This window comes from Mesocricetus auratus, unplaced genomic scaffold (assembly GCF_017639785.1).
Source record: "Mesocricetus auratus isolate SY011 unplaced genomic scaffold, BCM_Maur_2.0 Super-Scaffold_100009, whole genome shotgun sequence".
NCBI lineage: Eukaryota > Metazoa > Chordata > Mammalia > Rodentia > Cricetidae > Mesocricetus > Mesocricetus auratus.
Window position 1 is genome coordinate 35233075 of NW_024429193.1, and position 23092 is coordinate 35256166.

Consider the following 23092-nt stretch of genomic DNA (forward strand, 5'->3'; position numbering starts at 1 on the left):
CAACTATGTATTTGAGAAATCAAATATCAGGAGATAAGACTAAATATGCATTGTCAGCTGATGCCTCTCAGAATATGAAGTTTTGTTTTTGTTTTGTTTTTTTTTTTTTTGGTTTTTACGAGACAGGGTTTCTCTGTATTGTTTCGGAGGCTGTCGGTCCAGCCCGGCCTCGAACTCACAGAGAGAATATGAAGTTTTAACATGTTTTTACTTTTATGTGTGTGCAAGCGTGTGCACATCTGTGTGGGTGTACAAGTGTGTCACAGTGTGGATGTGGACAGCAGAAGACAATGTTCTGGAGTCGGTTCTCTCCTTCTACCATGTGGGTCCTGGGAACAGAACTCGGGCTTGGTGGCAAGCGCCTTACCCACCTCGCCACTCTGCCAGTCGACTCTATTGACTCTAGCACAGCATTCTTAAACAAAACCCTCAGGTAAAACTGGATTCTAACGGGGGCGGTGGTGGCGAACACCTTTAATCCCAACACTCAGTTGGCAGAGGCAGGCAGGTCTCTGTGAGTTTCAGGGGCAGCCTAATCTACAGATATGAGTTCCAAGACAGCCAAAGCTACACAGAGAAACCCTGTCTCAAACAAACAACAAAAAAACAAAATAAGACAAACAAAACTGAATCCCAATGATTGAAAAAAAAATACTGTATAGCTAATAAAACATCTGACATGTATGGTGGAATTTGTCAACATAAAAATTTTACCTTATAATTCTCAATTTTCCCTTTCCTCAGACATTCTGTTCTTTAATTTACAATTCACACTTGAAAGTCACAGGGAATTCTTTTTTTTAAACAGAGTGTTAAGCCAATGGGAAGATCTTACCTATGACTTTGTTCTTCTTTCCATTCTTTATAGGTGTGCAAAGCAAGCTTCCAGTGCAGTGTGTGTTTACATGCCCTGTGTGTTCATTCTAAAGAAGAACAAAAACAAGGCTGCTGGAACCCCAGAAATGATGTGTCCCACAGCATCGTATTAACTGTACGGCACATGCGAAATAACTCATATACTCATATTAGTTATAGGAAACAAATTATAATGAGGTGTGCATAAAGTCAGCCTTTATTAGGATAGCAATAGCAAAATTCATTTATGCTGTTATAACTTTCTGAAGAGTTTATAGTAACAGTAAGTCAAATACTATTCAGCGCCTGCTATCGCAGTTAGGAAGAGGTCCCAATATGACAAGGAAGCAGAATCCAAAAGCCTGGAAACAACACACTACAATACTGGCCTCCTTAACAGTGCCACTGAAACTGAAGCTGACACTTACAAGGTTTGCAAAAGTTCTTCTAAGTGTGCAGGCAACAGAAGCAAGGCAGCTGCCTCACAGCCTAATAATTTTGAAAGATGAAAGAAAACACTGGAATTCAAAGTGTTGAATGTCTAAAGAACACTTCTTTGTAACTTCACTGTCAAGGCAAATGGATAGCCAAGGAGCAGCTCACTAAGAAGGTTGCCAGTCGTGTGCATTCAAACCACAGGGACCTTAATGTTCACAGATAAAGTCAGAAAACCCATCTGAGGAAAACCACCGACACCACGGTGGTAAATTACCTCAACTTGTACATGCTGGTTTGTTACTATCCCGAGAACAGAGAGAAAACACAAAGCACAGCTTCCCCAGCAAGTTTGAGCTATTTTACCATCCCTCCCTTGAGCAGGAAAAAGAGAGATCACCCTTCAACAGCCAGTTTCCAGCCCAGTCCTTCAGACAAGGAGCAGCTGTAAGTATAGGTCTGAAGGGAAGACAGCTTGTGTGCATCAGGTCTAAAATTAGGTTACTTACTGTCCAGGGAAATCGTTTGTCCTTAGCGACATCAGGGATATTAAGTGGCTCCATTGTGTTCTTGACATACTGAGCATACATGTAATTGATTTTGTTTGCATCGTGCTCCCTGCAGAAACAATAGATGTGAGTTCCTTCTATGCAGTGGGGAAGCATGCACACATACGACTAAACAATTGAATAGGGAGGAACCAGCAGCTGTGAAGTACAGGGGGAAATCCACATCTTAATTTGAAAATGTGCTAGATGATTACAGCTCATTACTCCAATCTAGACAGTCTGATTCAACAAACACCCACATAGTGTGGATTGTCTAGAAGAGCAATTCTCAACCTGTGGGTGATGACTACTCCGGCGGTCATATGTCAGATAACCCTCCCATCAGATATTTCCATTACAATTCATAACAATATCATTATGAAATAGCAACGAAATAATAGTGCGGTTAGGGGTCACCACAACATGAAGAATAGTATGAAAGGATCACAGCATAAGGAAGGTTGAGAACCACTGGCCTAGAACAAGTTCTAAGAATGTTCTTAGTCATCCAATCACAGGTGAAACACCTGGAACTTAAAAATGTTTAATACAACCATCTGAAAAGCTCCCAAACCCAACATGTTGTCAACCCTGATAGAGACCCCTAGTATAGAATTCCACACCTGACTTCTTGTGACTAGCTGCAGTTGACAGGTAGGCACACTGAAAATACTGTATAAATTACGTCCAGGCTATGTGCATGAAACAAATGAACTTCCAGTTTAAACTTATATACCAAGATATCTCATTATGTATATACAAATATTCCAGTGTCTAAAAATTTCCTGAATCAGGCATCTGCCCAAGTACTTCAAATGAGCGATTCGCAACTGAAGAGTGTCAATGATCATGTTCACTTTTTTTGTGTCATTTAATGTAAAATTTGTATTGATTCTCTCACTAGATGTTTCATTTTATCTGACCACAGAATGCCTAAGGTGTAGTACTTGTACTTCCTTAATCAATATTTTGAGAACACCTATCTCAATAAGACAATCTTTTACAAAAATAGTAGGGAAACAGTAGATTTGTATCTTCCTTCTGTTGTGTGTGTGTGTTTCTGTCTGATATGCCTATTTTAATTATAGTTTACTAACTGAAAAAATGGAACAGTAGTAGATGGTATTTAAAAATGAATATATGCATTAGGCTTGAGATACCTCCCTAAGTTACTGGCTAGTGAAAGCCCCTCCCTGATAAGTAGATTTCATGGTTCCAGAAAGTACAATGCAAGCTTCCAAAGCGGGGAAGCAGTCAGTAACCCTACTCAGCTATGATGTCTATGAACCACAACAATGAGCAGCATGACATGACAACCCTAAGTAAGGGTGCAGTAGTAGCATGAACACCTCAGTGGTACTCAATGGCTCTCTATTGGACTTAAGACCCACTCAACAAGAGGGAACGCATGCCTGGTACTGGAAACCAAGCCAACAACGCAGAACTGGTGACATCATGGATCTTGGAGGAGAACCTACACCTACCGTTTTACAAAACCAGCAAAATTTCTAACTACACTCTAAATATCTGTCCTTATACCCATAGATAAATATTGTTCTCAGCCCTCATGACACATTTTACAACAGAAGGAAAACATTACAGAAAACCACAGTCAATCAAATTTGCAGAGTTGTGAAGCCCAGATTCGACTGACCCAGCTTCTGCACCTAAGGCTTGGGGGTCACTGTGGAAGAGGGTGAAAGATTCTATGAGGCCGTGGATCAGGGAGTTTGCTGGTGATTGTGTCTCCTAGGAAGGTCAGAAGCTACACCCATTAAAGTCTCACCAACATGATTGCCTAAACATGAGCTGAACAAGGTCGACACCAATAGAGAGGCTAAAGTGTATGGGGGACAGCTCACGATGCCTCAGTCCTACCAAAAACAAAAACTACAGGCAACTAAGGTCTGTTGAGAGGAAAGAATAGTCTTCCCCAGGGAAGAGCACACAAATTAGTTACCCGATACCAAATGCTCAGCCTGGAAAACATTTACACACAAGTAACATTATACAAACTAAACAGGTTGTACTTCTGTGTTTAGTAACACACACACACACACACACACATACACACAATGAGCGCACATATGTGCAACAACAAAAATAGAAGCCATGAATTTAAAAGAGATGCGGGAGGTGACATGAGAAGGTTTGGCGGGAGGGAAGCGGAACATGATGTCATTATATTAACATCTCAAATAATAATAATAAATTAAAATAAAAAAATCTTTTAAAAAGTTGTTGGCCAGGGAGTCCCCAGAGCTCTCCAAAACAAGCCATCACAACTACATAGTAAAACCTCACTGTTGAAGACACCATACACTTTGGCTGCAGGACAGAGAGGAATCAACCTGAGACTAAGCGGGGCTCCTCCTTCCAGCTGGCTAGCTTTGACAGTGTCAGAAGGTGCTGTGCAGGCTGCTGGGGAATAGAAGACATCTGGATCTACCGAGTGCTGGAGTCGGTGTGCTGCAACCCTGACCTGCAGGCAACAGATGTCCACTGGTGCAACAGACAAAGGATTATTATGGGGTAACTACTTGATTCCTGGTTGAATCTGAGGCCTGCTCCACAGGAGGGGTTTCATGCCTAATCCTGGTTAAAGGCCCACAGTGGGGAAGGCCATAGGCCCTAGGAAAGAAACTACTACTGTGGTTCTCTTTTTCTTCCTTTCTTTTTAATTTATTTTTATTTTACATGCATTGGTGTTTTGCCTGCATGTGTGTCTGTGTGAGGGAATCAGATCCTCTGGAATTGGAGTTACAGACAGCTGTGAGCTGCCATGTGAGTGCTGGGTATTGAACCTGTGTCCTTTGGAAGAGCAGTCAGTGCCCTTAACCTCTGAGCCATATGAGTCCCTACTATTGTTTTCTTAAAAGATCATGTTGTCAAATGGTCCCCTAAATATTTGTTTCTGCCCACAGACCTGAGCTGCTCTCAGTCTTCATCATAGAAAGAAAAATTTATTTTTATGCAGTGGGCAGCTGAGGTGTTTGATGAGAATGGCCCACATAAGTGCATGTATTTGAATACTTGATCCCCAGTTGGGGATCTGTTTGGGAAGGATTAGGACAATGGTTCTCAACCTGTTAGTTGTGACCCCTTTGGGGGTCAAATGACCCTTTTACAGAGGTCATATATCAGATATTTACATTAGGATTTATATCTGTAGCAAAATTACAGCTATGAAGTAGCAGCAGAAATAATTTTACTTTGAGGGTCACCTCAATACACAACATGAGGAAGTATGTTAAAGGGCCACCACATCAGGAAGGTTGAGAACCTCTGGATTAGGAGGCGTGGCTTTGTTGGAAGAGATATGTCCACCGTGGGTGGGCACTGGGCGTTGAAGTTCCAAAGACTCGTGCCTTCCTGTTGGTTATGTAAAGCCTAATTGTGACAGCAGCAATGCGATCAATGTATAATTGGCTTAAGTGCTAAGAGTAAAAGGCTGAGTTCTCAGCCCCTGTGAGACATCTTAATCACTGTCCGCTCCCCACCAAGGCTCAATCAATGTCCTGGAAGAGGAGGTGGAAAGAAAGTTAAGGGCTGGAGGGTGGGGAAGGTTCCGGGAAATGCTGCCTGGACATCACACAGCTGTCACAATCATCCTCTCACAGCAGCTGCACAAGAACTGCACAAAAGCCAGCCAGCCAAGAGCCAGCCCTGGGAGGGAAAGGTGCTCTCCAAGCCCACTCCTTCAGGAGAGCTATTGGCAGTGGACAGTTGTTGGGAGAGAGAGCCATTCTTCTTGGGTGGTGCTCCCCCTAGCAGGTTTCCCCATGTGTCAGCGAATGCTTCATATCCATGCACATATGGGCAATGCAAACTGGACTTAGTTACTAAAAACAGCATGAAATTGGGAGGAGGACATTTTGGGGGGTTATGGAAGAATCAGAGGAAGAAAATGGGGGATATGATCATATTTAATTGTATATATGTATGGAATTCTAAATCAGAAAGAACAATTTTAATTTGCAAAAAAGAAATACATGTCTTAGGAAAAGAACTTTTCTAGTTCTAAGTTTTCAAAGTTCCAATACAGTGCCTGTCTACTGTACTATTTACCCAAGCTATCTTGGGACAATGATGACATTCCAAAATGACTCAGATATTTCAGTATTCTCTTTCTGTTTTCTGTATTCTAACTTAATTGCAATAAGGTCAATTTGAGTTCTATGCTCTCAAAAATATTATGTATAATGAAAAAGAATGAAAGGGAAATTACAAATGTATCAAAGGAAAAGATGAACAAGATGAACTTCCAGCTTGACCTTGAAGGCATGCAGATTGCCTTGAGCAACAGACCTCCTGAATCCGATTTCATATATTATCTGTGTGACTTCAAGGAAAGGTCATAAATGTAGATTTGAGGCTAACAAAACAATACTTAAATATTTTTTACACACAATAGCCCAGGGAAACGAAAATGAGAGGAAGCTATAATAGAGACAGGAAAAATAAAGAGGTTGCCATCAGAAGGAAGAACACAAGACAAGATGGCTTCATATAAGAGTCTCACAGACTAATAATAAAACAGCAATAACCATGTCATTCTTACCATTATTGCCATAATTATGTTGACAAGAGTCAGAAGCAACCCGAAATGCCCAAGTAATCCACTAGGCCTGTAACTCAGAAATAGGAGTTGCTGTAGAAGCATGAGTTCTCCTAAAGTTACATAACATAGCGGTTATTTCCTACTTTGTAAAGATGTTGATAAACTGCTTCCTATGCTCAATAAATACAGCCTGAACATCTGTTCCCTGAGAGGCATTCTTAATACTATGTGGAAGAAAAACAAACTCACACAGGTCAGTCACCACAGCGAGGAACTCGGAATCTAGCAGGAAGCTGCAATGGAGCGATAGTTTTAGTTGCATATCCTGTTTGGGCAGCATCCAGTATATAGATAATGCCAGCTGCCCCCAAATAACTCCTCTTTGCATGGACTCAGAGCCACCCTGAATAAAGAATGCATTACTCTGCAGCCCAGAGAGTTAGTGTTACAACAGGAGTAAGGCCCAGTCAATAGCATGACAGATGCTTATGTGGGACAACTTCCAGAATACTGATAAATGGGGTTTTTTTGTTCCCTTGGTCCCCTATTTAAGACATGATGTGATGGATAGGGTTCCATCTTGGCTGCTCAATGGACAGAACATACCTAAGGGGGGGTTAAGTAGAAGGCATCTGAGGTCTGGGGGCACGTGGACAATGGCCCAAGTACAATGCCTGCTTTAGCCTACCTACCTCTGAGCATATCCAGGAGACGGTAATAAGATGGCATTCTTTTCAAGTGTATACGTTTTTAATTGAGAATTTCCTACATGGGTACTGAAATCGCATCATTTCTACCTCTTCCTATTTAACATCTGTGCCTCCCCCAGCTACTCTCAAGCTCATGACTACTTCTTATTGCTGCTACATATATACATATGTGTATATAAATACAACCTGCCAAGTCCGTTTAGTGTTTCTCCTATGTATGTGTTTAGGACTGATCACTTGGGATTGCATAACCTATCAGGAACTCATTCCTAGAGAATAGTGTTTCTCCCTTTCTTAGCAATGATTAATTGCCTATAGTTCTTCACCTAGGAGTGGGACCATGTGAGATTTCCCCCACCTATGCTGGCCTGTCAATGGGTGTTATCATTATGCAGGTCTTATTTAGGTGAGCATACTGTTATGATCATAGGTACAGTTTCCCTGTCATATATAGAGGACACCATTTTGCATTCTTGGTTAAGCTTTTTTTTTTTTATTTTGTGTGTTCATGATTCACAACCAAAACTAACCCTCCTAAACACTACTGGTAACAGTGCAAACATGACATGTGGAGAAGATGGGAAGACAGTATCCAAATGGATCGACTTAGGAAAGAGATGGCATTATTACAGAAATGCTTACACAGTTAACCGAGCATTAAGATGGGAAAAAGAAACAAGGAAAGAAAAATAAGCAGAAAAATAAAAGCGTGACAATATAAAACACATTGCTGACATGAATAAGTTCTACATACATATGAGAAACATCTAACAGATTATCAAGAATAAAGCCGGAGGCTGAGCTCATGTGTGTGGAGACAGCAGTGTTAGTGGCAGCTGCGGCAAAGTATTTGGCGCGATGCCTCACGCCATTTTGCTGGTACAGCCTTGCCAAGAGGTCCAGGAGGCAGGATTTACGCTGTGAGTCTGTGAATGAGTGCAGGCAAGGTGTTTGCAAAATGCATAAAGAACATCTAAAGACAATGAATCCCAACAGTCCCTCCATCCCATATGATGTCTGTCAGTTGCCTGATTTTATCGATAGTCTGGCGATCTCAGCCGTCTCTTTGGCCCCTTTGCTCCTTTCCTTTCTTTCTTTTTACCTAAACATTTTTATGATAATTCAGACAGAAAGTGTTCCTTGGCAGTTAAGGTTGATTCCAGCCCTTGAAACTGTTTGGGTCTGCTTTGTAGGAGTGAGTACACAGACCCTTCATGGGGGAGTGGGTGTGGTGGCAAGGTCAGTTATGTCCTCTGGGAAAGTCTTAGTAAAAAATAAATATCTGGAAAAAATAATAAAGCAGGTGTTTTTGGCCAAAAATGTTTGGCTAGATAGCATAGATACTGAAGGCTTTCAAAGTGTAATACACTGAATATGGATGTCATCCTTTGTATAACAGCAACATCATGGTGGCCTTGAAAAACAACTTAAGAGATTAAGGGGTAGGAAATGTATGTAGCCTATCTCTAGAGCCCATATTCCAGGCCATGCCTCCCAGGGCTGTCAAAGACTGAGCCCACCAGGACACTAAATCAAAACTGTTCTTCCAAGACCCATGATTCTACAGCCAAGAAACATCAGCGACAAGTCTCCCCAACAGACTCGCGCGGCTTTCCTTAGACTTCACAGCTGAGACATGAGCATACAACCTTCCTTCGTGCTTTCTCCCATCCCTCAGACTGCTGACCTGGTAGCTCAGTACTAGCCTCCCCCACAACATTCTCCCATTTATTTTCCGAGAGTGCACTACCTACTAAACTCTACCCATTTAAAAAGGTCTTGGCCTCTCCTTTTAAAAGAGACTGGCTAAGTCCTGCATTTAAACATTTCCATAGTGGATATCAACAGAGCTGAAAAACACAGAAAAGAGGAGATGATGAGGATGTCCTTCTGTATGCTGTGGATATATGTTTCTTTTATTGGCTGAAGAATAAAGCTGTTTCAGCCAATGGACAGTCAGGATGTAGGCAGGCAGGAAGTATAGGCAGGGCTACAGACTAAGAGGAGGCTGGGAAGAGGACCGTAGAGAGTGAGTCATGACAGAGGCTCCATGTACCTACTGGGAAGATAGGACACCCAGGCATTCTCAAGTAAGACAAGGCCACATGGAAATACATAGATTAATAGTTATGGGTTAATAATTAAGAGAGATAGTCATTAAGAAGCCTAAACCATTGGTCAACAGTTTATAATTAATATAAGCCTCGGTGTGTTTATTCGGGACTAAATGGGCAGCCGGATTGGGCGGGATAGAAACTTCCATCTACAGAGATGCATGAGAGAAAATCCTTGAGAAAGCAGGGGTAGGGGATTTGGGGGAAGACAAGCCTTTCCGAACTTCACAAGTCCATAGGAACCACTGCAGACCGATATAAACCAAAACCAGGACAGCAGTTACAGAGGCTACTTGGAAGGTTCTTGAAGAAATTTTATAGGCATTAGGCTCTTTCAAGCTTTACCACAATTTGATCATTACAGAGGAAGACACTGACTCTTCAAGGGTTAAATAATTTGCACAACAATTAGTGTGCATCAAAACCTAAAGTTAATTACACCCTACTATATTCTACATTCCTCCACTGGATGCCCAGTTATTTTGGCATTGGAGTTTTTCTTCAATTGAACTATATTTGTTTTTCCAAATATATATATTCCAAGACGAATTTGAAAAAGTAATTCTAAGTGTTTCTCATGTCATACTTAAAAGGCATATTAATTTAAAAAACCATAAAAATTACACAGATGGAATGGCAAGACTAAAATGTCTACTTAAAATAAAGGATTAACATGAACTCCATATCAACAGCACAGAAAGGAACCCACCCACCATTTGGAAATGCACTCCACTTCTGGAATCTTGAGTGATAAGCTAGTTCCCAAGAACTGACTAACCTCATCCTACTAATGTGGCAATTCTAATGAAGATACACAGGGTTCACCAGAATAGCTGTTTATATTTTGATATCTAACATTTCAAAGCTGTGGTCAATATATTACCTAAACATATCAAATAAAATAATGATCCATAGCAGCCGTGAATTTTTATCTTTTATTATTTTAGACAAGGTCTCTAGTCCATGTTGACTTTGAATAGTCTGCGGAGCTAAGGGTAACTGTTTGATGCTACCGCCTCACCACCTCCATCTCTGGAGTGCTAGGATTCCAAGTGTGTGCAACCACACCTGGTTGACGCTGTGTTCTCTATCAAACCCAGGGTTTTGTGCATGCTTGGCAAGAACTTTATCAATTGGCTTGCATCCCTAGCCTCAAGACCCATAATATTGACTCAATAGATAACGAGCTTAAAAATGAAAATGATTTACTTGACTATTAACATACATCGCATGGCATTTCATCTCCTGGGTGAGTTTTGAACTACTGCAGTGTTTAATACTGAGAAGTAGAGAGTGCCAAATCACTGTAACAACAGTAATCAATTCTAGAAGTCAAATAATTGGCTAGTAAACAGAAAGTGTCAATATCAACTTAACACCTTCTCAAAATGTTAGTTACTAAACATCTTTTATAATTCACCTTTCCTAAAGTTAAGCCAGATATCTAATTTTAATTAAAAGCCATTTAAAATAATTTTATCCAATGAATGAATGGTCTTTGAGTGCATCATCAGAATAAAAGCAAACTTTGAAATGACAGGCTGACAAAAGTCATTGATAGTGAATGGTTTCCATTACCATAACATTAATTTAAAAATCAGTTAGGATTTGTCTCTTTTAAAACAATCACAGTAGCATATTTATCCCTTATAAAATATTTTATAAATGATGTAAAATGTTACATAATTATAAATGGTAAAGTTTATTCCATTTGGCCTACAGTGAGAACATATCAAAAAGAAATCAAACATAAATCTTGGCTTTTGCTATTTGAAAAATGTCTATTTACCAGCAGAGGTCACTATCACACAAGACACTAGGTTTGTTCAGCTGTCACTAGATATTAGAGGATTTGGGTTGAATTTATAATAAAAATTAAAATGTCAATATAAAAATTTAATTATACAGATGCATGCTGCTTCATTAATACTAAAAGGTAAGTTTAGATAATTTGTTTTAGATTTCTAACAAGCATCATATGATTCATTTTGTCCTATGGAGATAAAGGCAATTATATATAATAATGAATGCATACTTACTCATATTTATATATAGTAACAAAAGCAACAAAGTTGCTACAGCATCACAAAATCAAATGATATATATGCATATGTGTGTATATATACATATAATTTTTTAAGAAATGAAAACTATGATAAATACCTAAGAATTTCAGGTAACTCATCTTGGTAAATTTTTATCCTTTAGAATGACCTATCCCTTAAGAGAACAATATAGTTTTTAGGTGTGGGTGGAAAAACATATTAAGAGCATTTAGTAGCTTGCCCTAAATCTATTTCAAAACTTCCAGAAAGCACTTGCCAGATGAGGATAACCACACCTGTCTCCTCCATCGTGCAAACACAGCACACACTTTTCACTGTAAGAGCAATTAACAGACAAGGGAGCATATATTTAGAAACTATGAGAAAGAACTGGATGGATAGATCTGGTTTGATCTAGCCCAGAAGGGGAACACAGATTTCTAAGATTAGAATTCTCATCCTCCTCCTGTTACTAGGTAAATTCTCATGGCTGATTATAACTCAGAATAGATATACAGAAAGGGTTGTCAGGGAATCTATGGTATTCCCATATATGCAAACAAAAATATAGTTGAAGAACAGTAATTGTGGGTCTTAACCTAATGAGTTCATACAGGCAATAGAATGAGGCCTGTACTAATTAAAGTATTATTTGCTATAAGAAATAATTCTCAGGTCAATATAATAGAAAATTCTTGCATAATAATATCAAAAGTGTATTCTGAGAAATAAAAATTATCTTTGCAGGGAGACAGCCTGTCACTCATACACCTTAAGTCACACTAGCAACAAGGCAATTATTTAGCAGCACGATACACTGTGATAAAGACCAATAGAGAAGTTATTTTACCTTGTTAAAGTATCAGATGATTTTCCTAATTCCTCACACTCCATGTGGAACACACTAGAGAAAGAGTCCTGAAAACAGAATAACAACCCGGGTTGAGACATTTGACAAACAATGAAAGCCACGCCACTCACATACATGCTGTACAACATTGAGGATGCCAGTGTTTGAACATATTTCCATATTTTTGAACTAAACGGATCCAAGCACATAATTAACAGCATCCTCAAATATGCTTTCTATTACTAAAGGCTCAAACCACTTCTCATTTTACTTCTAAAGAGCTTTCTGAGTACACACTTCAGCTGCTAGTAAACCCCACACATTTTCTTTATGGATATGTTCCTCTGTGTGTGTGTGTGTGTGTGTGTGTGTGTGTGTGTGTGTGTGTGTGTTCATGTGCATGTGTGTGTTCATGAGAGAGAGAGAGAGAGAGAGAGAGAGAGAGAGAGAGAGAGAGAGAGAGAGAGAGAGAGAGAGAGAGAGAGAGAATGAATGTGTGTAGGCCAGAGGACAGCCTCTGGTGTCACCCTCAGGAATGTTGTCAACCTCCTTTAACTTGGTGCTCACCATCCTGACTGACTGACTGACGAGCTCTAAGGATCCCATCTCTGCCTCCCAAGCACTGGTATTACAAGCTTGCACCAACACATTGGCGTTGTTCTGATAATCAAATTCAGGTTTTTGGGCTTCCAAGGCCAGAGCTTTGCTGGCTCAGTTATTTCCCTAGCACAAAGAATTCTTTCCTAAAGAGCTATACCACTTGGAAATATTTCACAAGAACAATAAAATAATTATGAAGACAGTGATATCAGGAAATAGTTTTGCATTACATCACAAAACAGGATTCATATTGCTCCCTGTTGCACTTACAACTGAATGAGAGAAACAGAAGTGTACTCTGGAAGTGGAAGAACGGAGTATATTTTGAAGGGATCTTACATTTTTAATTTCACTCATGTTGAAGTAGTTTTAAACCACAAATAACTGTAACATCACCTCAACTAATTTGTCGCCTAAAGCTAACAATGTATAGCTTCCAAAGAGAGCATATCCTTAGCCATACTGTTGAGCCAAGGGCCACACTGATCTAAAGTAACAGCTTGTTACCTTGATAAATATTTTACTGTTAAAAATTCCATTGAGTGTTAATAAAGTGAGATTTCAGTTTCTTTTTAAAGGAATGCAAATGTAGAAAACTTTAAAAATTTAAATGCTAAAGAGCGGAACACAGAAGGAAAATGATAAATTGCCATATCAAATTAATGAAATCTGACCTGAACTTTAAAAAGCTAGCAACTATTTTGTAATCATTTTATATTAAATTATAACTAACTGAAAAGAAATGTGAATTAGTAGTTCTCTGTGAAAATAGTGGTTCTTGTTTTGGTACAGTGAATTTTTATTTCATAAGCTATTAAGAAGAATTTTATACTAAACAATGCACCCATTCTAATACACACAATAATTCAGAGGATAATGAATTATCTTAATATCTAAGCCAATTAAAAATCTAAATGACTGAATATCTTTTGTTATTCTACTTCTGCCAGAAATGACAACTCGAATTTCATAAATGAATTATAACTGACATATCCAAGTGACAGTACTATTCTTTTTTCCTAATAACCTTAAACTATAGGAGGAAACAATTCCCACCATAAGGAATATTCCACTGGTTCATACAGTGATGAGAGATAAAATCTGCATAAAGAAAACTGTGGTAAGTCAGCGCTCTGACTCCCAGGCAAGCACAAGGTAGGAACTCCACATAACATTCAAGTACAAGTAAACAGCCCTATGAGAAAGCTCCAGTCCTCTCACCAGTATAGATAAGTAAGATAAAAAGCTAGCAACTATTTTGTAATCAATTTATATTAAATTATAACTATCTGAATAGAAATATGAATTAGTAGCTCTCTGTGAAAATACTGGTTCTTGTTTCGGTACAGTGAATTTTTATTTGATAAGCTATTAAGAAGAATTTTATACTAATCAATGCACCCATTCTATACTTTCTTTTTTTTTTTTTTTTTTTTTTTGGTTTTTACGAGACAGGGTTTCTCTGTATTTATTGTTTCCGAGGCTGTCAGTCCAGCCCAGCCTCGAATTCACAGAGATCCGCCTGCCTCTGCCTCCCGAGTGCTGGGATTAAAGGCGTGTGCCACCACCGCCCGGCTATACTTTCTAACAGTATAGATCCATGGGCTGAAATCTATGAATGGGAAGCCATTTCTTGTTGTTGGTAAATGACGTAGGACTTACAAATACCTTTAGTTCTACCCACCACCCACCTAGACCTCCTGGCTCCTAAATAATTTCTGGTAAGAAAGAAAATTTCATTCTCAACCCATTCAGAATGGGAGTCTACTGGTTTTAGGTACCAGGGCACCACAGTTCTAGACCAAGGTGTCTCCCTGTTACGGCAGAGCAGCCATTGTCAGGGGCAGCACACAGACATCCATGGTCAGTGGCAGGGCATTGAAGGTTCTTACCACTCTCACTTCCACTCCATTTCAAAAACATTTCACGTTTGTTTGTGTCTTGCATAAATATTCATATACAGTTGGAACTGGGGTGGGCTCTAAGGCGAAAACTGGGTTTGAAAGCAGGAAGTGCTTTCAAGAATGCGTTTCCGTCTTGCAAAAACCAGTTACACTCCATACTCACAGAGCAGTCTTCATCCACAATGAATATGGTGCACTTCTGCACCTGCATGAAGGAGATAATGGTGGCAGCTATCTTCTTCAGAATTACTTCTAATGACTGCTGCTCTTCGAAAATTAAGCTAGCAAGGTCAAGCAATACCTAGACGAGAAAAGGTTACAGCTTATGATGTAGTTGTGTGTAGAATATTTTTAACAAATTCAAAGAAAAACTCCCTAAATCTTAACAAAGAAATGCCTTTCAATATAAAATAAGCATAAAGAACACCAATTAGACAGAACCAGAAAAGAAACTCCCTAAGACACACAATAATCAAAACACTAAAAGTACAGAAGCAAAGAAAAGATACTAAAACCTGCAAGGGAAAAGACCAACTCACCAATCAAGTCAGGCCCATTAGAATAACAGATACCAAAAAATTGAAATGACACTGCATTGGTTTGAATGAGAATGGCCCCCAAAAGGCTCATATATTTGGATGTCCAGACCCTCGTTGGTCAGCTATTTAGAGAAAGATTAGGAGGAATGGCCCTATTGAGGAAGTATGGCCTTGTTTGAGGAGGTATGTCACTGGGGTGGACATGGCCCAGTCTTTCTCTCCCCTCCCTTCTTCCTCCCTCCCTGTTGCCAAGAAAAGATGTTCTCTTCTACTCTCAGCTATTTTGCTGAAGCATGCCTGTCTGTCTGCCACTATGATCCCTGCCATGATGATAGTAGACAAACCCTCTGAAGCTGTAAGCAAGCCCCCAATTAAATGTTTTCTTTTATGAGTTTTGTAAGGTCATGATGTCTCCTCAAAGCAATTGAACAGTAACTAAGACAAATGTCCTTCATCCTATTTCACCACCATAGATTAAAGCTAGATATCAACATCAAGAGAAATGGCAAAAAATATACAAACTCATGGAAGCTAAACAACTCACTACAGAATGAAAATTGAATCAAGACAGATATCAAGAAGGAAATTTAAAACATTTTTAGAATTGAATGAAAATGAAAGTACAACATACCCAAACCTATAGGACACAATGAAGATAGTTCTAGGAAGTACATACCACTAACTGCCTACATTAAAAACAGGGAGAAATCTCATATTAATAACTTAATATGATACTTAAAAATGCTAAAAAATAAGATAAAAAAGAACATATTGGAAGAAACAAACTCATCATGAAAAAAAAAAAAAACAATGAGGTAGAAACCAGAATACCACAAAAATCTGTGAAACAAAGAGTTGATTCTTTGAGAAAATTTGTAAGATTCACAAATCTTTAGCTAAATTAACCAAAGGACAGAGATAGATCCAAATTAATAAAGTTAGTGATAAAAAAGGATATTACAGTTGACATAGAGGAAATCTAGAGAGTCATAGGACTGTAGAAACTATATATACTACAGAAAACTATATTACAAACTGGAAAAAAACTAAAAGAAATGGATGAATTCCTTGATATATATGGCCTACCAAAGTTAATTCAAGATGAAATAAAAACTTAAAAAGACCCAAAATCCCAAGTGAAATAGAAGCAGTAATTTAAAATCTCCTGACTGAAAAAGCCCAGGGCCAGATGGTTTCAGAACAGAATTCTATAAGACCAACAAAGACAAGCTAATGCTAACATCCCTCAAATTATTCTGCAAAACACAAACTGCAGGAACATAACCTAATTCTTTTTACAAAGCCACTATTTCCATGATACCAAAACCATGTAAGCCCCAACAAAAAAAAATTATAGGTCAGTATCCCTTACAAACATAGATGCAAAAATTCTCAATAAAATACTTGCAAACTGAATTCAAGAGCACATCAAAAGATTATCCATCATGATAAAGTACCCTTTATTCCAGGGATGCAGGATTGGTTCAGCATATGTGAGTCCAACAGAAATGGACTCAAGAGCAGACACCACATGATCATTTCAATTAATGAAGTAAAGGCCTTTTATGTAATACAACATCCCTTCATAATAAAAAACCTCAATGAGACTAAGGATACAGGGACAGAACATAATAAAGGACATTTATAGTGAGCCCACAGCCAAATTGCCATAAACAGAGAAAACTCAAAGCATTTCCTTTAAAAACAGGAATAAGACAAAGTCCACTCTCTCCAATCCTGTTCAATATGGCGCTCAAAAAAATCTTAGCTACAGCAAAAAGAAAACTAAAGGAGAGTAAGAGGATATAAACAGATAAGGAAGAAACCGAAGTATTCTTATCTATAGATGGTATGATTTTATACATAAAAGACCCCAAAGACTCCACCAGGAGACATCTATAGTTGATAAACACCTTCAGCAAAGTAGAATACAAAATTAATATATGAAAATCTGAAGCCTTCCTATATACAAATGGCAAACATACTGATAAAGAAATCAATGAAACAATATCTTTCATAATAGCTTCAAAAACAAATGCCTTGGAATAACTCCAAACAACCGAAAGACTTGTGTAACAAAAACTTTAAGACACTGAAGAAAGAAATTGCAGAAAACATAAGAGGATGAAAAAAAATTCCCCATGCTCACGGATTGATGGGATTAATATTGTGAAAATGGCCATCTTGCCAAAAGCAATCTACAGATTCAAAGCAAGTCCTATCAAAATTCCAACACGATATTTCACAGAAATTGGAACAACCAAAACAAAACTTCATGAAGAAACACACAAAGAGAGAAAAGCCAAACAAAACAATATAGGTAAAGCACTCCTATATAATAAAAGTATCAACATTCCAGACTTCTAGGTGTACTACAGAGTGATAATAATTAAAACAGCATGGTATTTGGCATAAGAACAGACACATTGATTAATGGAATAAAATTGAAGACCCAGAAATAATTTCACACACCAATGTCACCTGATGTTTTACAAAGAAGCTAAAATTACACAATGGAGAAAGGACAGAACCTTCAACAAGTGGTGCTAAGTCAACCTGTTTAGCTGCATGTAAAAAAAATGAAAAGAGAATCCATACTTATAATATGAAGTTATAAGATTCACAAATCTTTATCCAAATTAACCAAAGGACAGAGATATATCCAAATTCATAAAACTAGAGATAAAAAGGGATAATATAGCTGATATTGAGAAAATCCAGAGAATCATAGGACCACAGAAACTATATATACTATAGAAACCTGTATAGAACTCAACTTCAAATGATCAAGGACCTCAACATAAGACCAGATCCCCTGTATCTGATGGAAGAGAAAATGGGGAATAAGCTTGAACTTATTGGCATAAGAAAGAACTTTCTGAACAGCACACAGCTAGCAAAGGTGCTAAGTTCACCAATTAGTAAATGGGACCTCATGAAACTGAAAAGCTTCCGTACAGCAAAAGACAGCATTGTGCAAAGTGGCAGCCGACAGAATGAGAAAATCTTTATTAATTTTCTGGTAGGGAGTTAGTGTCTAGAAAATATATAGAACTAAAAGAATTAAACATTATGAAAACAAACCAATTTAAAAATGGGCTGTAGCACTAAACAGAGCCAGAAGACAGGACAGGTAGTAGGGCAAGGGAAATACAAACCGAGACCACCACTATGGAAATCAGTGTGGCAGATCCTCCGAAAGCTGAAAATCCATCTACCACAAGAACAAATTCTACTGCTCTTGGGACTATACCCAAAGGACTGTAAATCTTACTGCAGGGACACTTGCTCTTCTGTATTCATGGTTATTCCACTTGTAGTAGACAAAAACTGGGAACAGCCTTGATGCCCATCAACTATGAATCGATGATGAAAATGTGGTGCATTCATTTATTTACACTGTGGAATGTTATTCAGCTGATAAGAAAATGAAATTTTGAAATTTGCAGATAAATGGATAGAGCTAGAAGCAGTCATCCTGAGTGGGGTAACCCAGACCCCAAAACACAAATGCTACATGGTTTCTTTTACATATGAATGATAGCTTTTAAGCTTTATATATGTATATTTCTAGCCAACTATAACCAGAGGGTAGATAGTTAGTAAGAGATAAAGACGGAGTAGGGCATATTCCAAGGAAGGAGAAATAGAATATAGTGTTATAAAGAGATAAAAGGGAAGCTAGAATAGGAGGGTTAAATGATGAGGGGGAATAGGAGGGCAAGGTAAAGGAGGGAATATGGGAAATGAAGGCAAACTAACGTAAAATAAAAATATGTGAAAGGTAACTAAATGGATTCACTATATAATGGGTAAAGAATGCCCCAACTAGACATCTTATGCCACCAAACAAAACCTCCAGTGCTAGAAACGGGTTGCATCCTATTGAGTCATTGTCAAAAGGGTACTATGGTCTAAAATGCTAATCATCAAAGAGGCTTTTGGTTACTTTAGTTAAGGTCCTATTGCTGATGATACAACTTACATTGTAGGACATGAAAACCGAAATTGAGTTGGTGCCCAAATAGAAGCTTCACTCTTACTGACTAGCATTCACCATTCTAGACTTATAATATATGCTACCAGAGGAGGAAAGTAAGCATCACTACAACCCAACTGAAAACCTTGAGACCTACAACAGTGACCTGTCTGCACGGCATAGTGTGATAGTGGTACAAATGTTGTAGAAGTAACCAACCACCTTTTTTTATAATTGAATTTAAGGCCCACTTTATAAGTTGGAACTCATACCAGATACTGCTAAAGTGCCAAGAACCCTAGGAAAATGACAGCTACGAGCATGGGTGAGAGGCAGAAACAAGAGACTACATTAGAGCAAACAGTCCAAGAAACGGAGGAAGAAATTAAGGAATGTGGGGGGAAACTAAGTTATATAGCAAAGATAATACAGATATGTGCATAGAGTAACTACAAATTAGAATTAGCAGGAACTAAACTTAAGAAAAGTTCACTGTGGCTCTCTAGAACACTAAGTACAACTTTGGCAACAAATTAAAAAGAAATCCAGAGAGTAGGTCCAAGAAGTAGGGCTGGAAAAGACACAGGGAAGACCAAAGATGCTAAGATGTCCCTTGAAGAGCAACTCAAAAGCTCTATTCAGTGACACAAATTCAAGCCATCTAAGTCTCTCAAAGACCACTGTCTAACAGTGGGGAGCTTTTGAACGTGGAAAATGGAAAAAAATGACTATCAGAAAGAAACAGCTAAAATGTTTATAAAACCGAATCATGTGAATTGAATTTCAACTGTGTGCATTCACGATTCAGATAAAAACTTAACAGTTTTTAAAAATGAGCTTTTGTGCTCTCTTTAGAAATCACACTTACCTGATTTCTTTTATTCTCCAGCAGTGACGTTTCATAGAGCTGAGCATTGTGAAGGACAATACCGCAAAATGCCAAATAGGCAGCAAAGTCCTAGAAGAAAGATGACAGCAGCTAGATTGGACCTGCCTGCAAAACTGTCTAGGAACACTGCCTGAAGCATAAATGTACTTGCAGTTGAAATAAATGTTAAACACCAAAATATAAGGGGCTTGCTATGCATAAAATTAGGAACTCATGTAAACTGTCAGCTAAATGACACTACTAGCAGGTGACTAAGTGTTCAATCTCTTATGTCATATAAAGAAGAGAAAAAGAATTGATATGGTGATTTTGTATCAAATTGTAATTTTTTCTCTATACAAGATTTGGTATGGATTGTACATGACACTAAGACTCAAGCCTATGAGGGACCAAATAAATAGCTCATACCTTATTATTGAAGCAAATGAAGATTCATATTTAAGAGAATACTGGACATAACAAGTAAAGTCTCATGTAAGATTACAAATTCTAGTCCAAATACGTATTCTTGTTAATTTTTAGATTGATTTATTTTATGTGTATTGTGCTCTATCTGGATTATGACTTTACACCAGAAGAGGGCATCAGAAATCCACTAAGGATGGTTGTGAACCACCATGTGGTTGCTGGGAATTAAACTCAGCACCTCTGGACGAACAGAGTGCTCTTAACCCCTGACCCATCCCTCCAGCCCCCAAATGCATTCTTTTTAATATGAATCTAGAATCCTTTTTATACTACAATAGGGTGATGCGCTCACAGTTAAATGAATGATTAAAGCAATCATTAGATAGAATGATTTATCCACACCAATAGATATATTTTGTCAAGATACAATCTAAATATTTATTAAGGGCAGCTTTATTTTAATGGACTACAAATAATGGACATGAAGTTTATCTAATAGTCATGCTTTCCTATCGGATATTCTGGTGTAATTAATAGCACAGATAACCGTTCTGACTTTAAAAGTCACCTCTAGAGCAATTAAAACATGGGTCTAACACAATGACAATACCACTATGTCAAAGAAACAAAATTAACTGTCTTGTTTGAATGCACCCACTAATTCAAAAGCACCCGCTAATTTTTGGAGGAGCAACATGGTAGCAACGTGGCTTGGAGTGATAGAGAGACAACGAACAGGCTATGGTGAATGTACACCACATATTCAATAGGAGAAATCATAAAGCTTCGGGGAACAGAGGTGTAGGCAGACCTAAGGGAGAGCTGGAAAGGAATCTTGTCAATGTGGCGTGTGGAATGTGTTTCCTAGGAGCTGGATGGGAATTAAGATAGCACTGGCTGCCGTCCTCTTGGAAGCTAGATTCCTATAACCCTTCCTGAGCTTACACATCGATGCCCGTGTGCAAAGCTCATACAGCTAGGAAATCTGCTTTACCAGTGTGCAGCCAGTGAACGGTGCAGGGCTCACAGCAACCTGTGTTGTTGTTATTGTTGTTGTTTTCCCTCAAGCGTGTACTTTTGTACAGTACTGATGGAAAGTACGAGATCACTAAAACACAGAGGGACCCTTTGTGTGCACCCAGCTCAGGAGAGGACTTGCTGGTAGTTCTGTGAGGAGAGAACTCAGGGTTCATGCTGACACTCAAGCACTCTCAAGTCAAACCGGCACTGCCGCTAGCCAAAGAAATTCTGCTAAAATTCAGATCATTTTGTTTCTTTCTTTTAAAAAAAACATTTGGTTGAGAATTTCATAGATAAGTTCTGCCTTTACACCCCTCTCCATCCCACTCTGTCATCTTTCCAACTCCTCCCATGCCCCTCTCTTAAATTCACAGCCCCTCTTCCTTAATTATTACTGAAGCACACCCCCACCCCGCCCCACATACACAAATTCGCACCAGTTTTAACAGTAACATTTTTTAAGCAACCATTTCAGCAATGTCCAACTCCAGAGGTCATGTGCTATAAAGAGAATGTGTCTATCTGAGCTGGCATTGTGCCAAACTCGGGTTCTTGGTACCTTTTCATCCTTCTCAGTGAATGTCCCACCATTTCCTGATTTCTTGTTGATGGCCTGGGCTACACCAACAACCTAGAATAAAAGCGACACATTTGTTTTCATTAGCTTCAATTCCTCAGAGTGAATGTGTTTGCAGAGGATACTGGCTGTTTAAAAGCACAAAGCTGAGATGCTAAAATAAAACCCCAGTCCAGACTTTTGTTCTTAATAAGGGTAGTAATATTCCAAATTTCCTGGAACCCTGTTAAACCACATGGGACACTGGGACTTCACCTTGTATCCAGATTAAGCTAGCTGGTAATTATGTTTTAAGTAAATATTCTGCATAGTTTTCAAGTACAAAAAAACAGGAAAAAACTCATATTTCCAATAAAATCTATCATTAGACAAACATTTTACATTGATTTCAACTATTCCTAAAAGGTTAAGTACTCATTTACTAAAAATGAAGCAGAGTCCAGTGGCCCGTTACACAGGAATGCATGACAATCACCCATGCACAAGAACTTCTCATGCAGAAATGTAGCTTAGCTTCTTTTGAAACTTCTGGTTTGAAAATTATTTGACCTTCAAGAGAATTATTTTTGGTAAAAGAAGTTATTAAAAAAAACCAAAACAGGAATTAACAGGCGAAGGCTGCTTTCACATAGGTCAGAAGGAATTTGAAAGATAAACTGTACTTAAGTTGGCCAAGCTAAACTTGGCCTGTGCGCCTTGAGTTCCACAAAAGGTTAAGAAAGACTTGAAGAGACCTCTCATCAGTCAGCCTGGAGGGCCATTAGATATGTCCAGTTCTAGCTGCAGGTTAAAAAATTACTTGGTGTTTATCACAACTTACAAGTTACTTTCAGCTTCCTCTTAATATGAATTCTACCGTTTCCTTCTTTTCCCAATTTAGTATCGTCAAGATAAACTATTTTCCCCTAAGTGCTCACACTTTAGGGAACGCAGCCGTACTTCTGTGTGGGAGGTTTATTCTGCTCTGTCCAGCTCACTCTGAGTTCCCTACCTACAAGAAAATGACACAGAACTCTCCCTTAGGAGAACAGAACAGAAAGGGGAAATACATTCTCAAG

At 38.5% G+C, this 23092-nt stretch overlaps 1 protein-coding gene across 2 annotated transcripts in view; it reads right to left on the reverse strand.

The window, feature by feature from the left end:
• The window catches only part of Pde5a (phosphodiesterase 5A), a 130013-nt gene that overhangs the window by 68838 nt on the left and 38083 nt on the right, over nt 1-23092 (reverse strand). For both annotated transcript variants that reach the window (XM_040751923.1, XM_040751924.1), the window contains exons 4-9: nt 22017-22088; nt 20009-20098; nt 14786-14923; nt 12119-12186; nt 1800-1908; nt 836-923 (exon numbers count right to left, since the gene is read on the reverse strand). In XM_040751923.1, coding sequence (XP_040607857.1) covers nt 836-923; nt 1800-1908; nt 12119-12186; nt 14786-14923; nt 20009-20098; nt 22017-22088 — 565 coding nt within the window. The remainder of the gene's footprint in view (nt 1-835; nt 924-1799; nt 1909-12118; nt 12187-14785; nt 14924-20008; nt 20099-22016; nt 22089-23092) is intronic.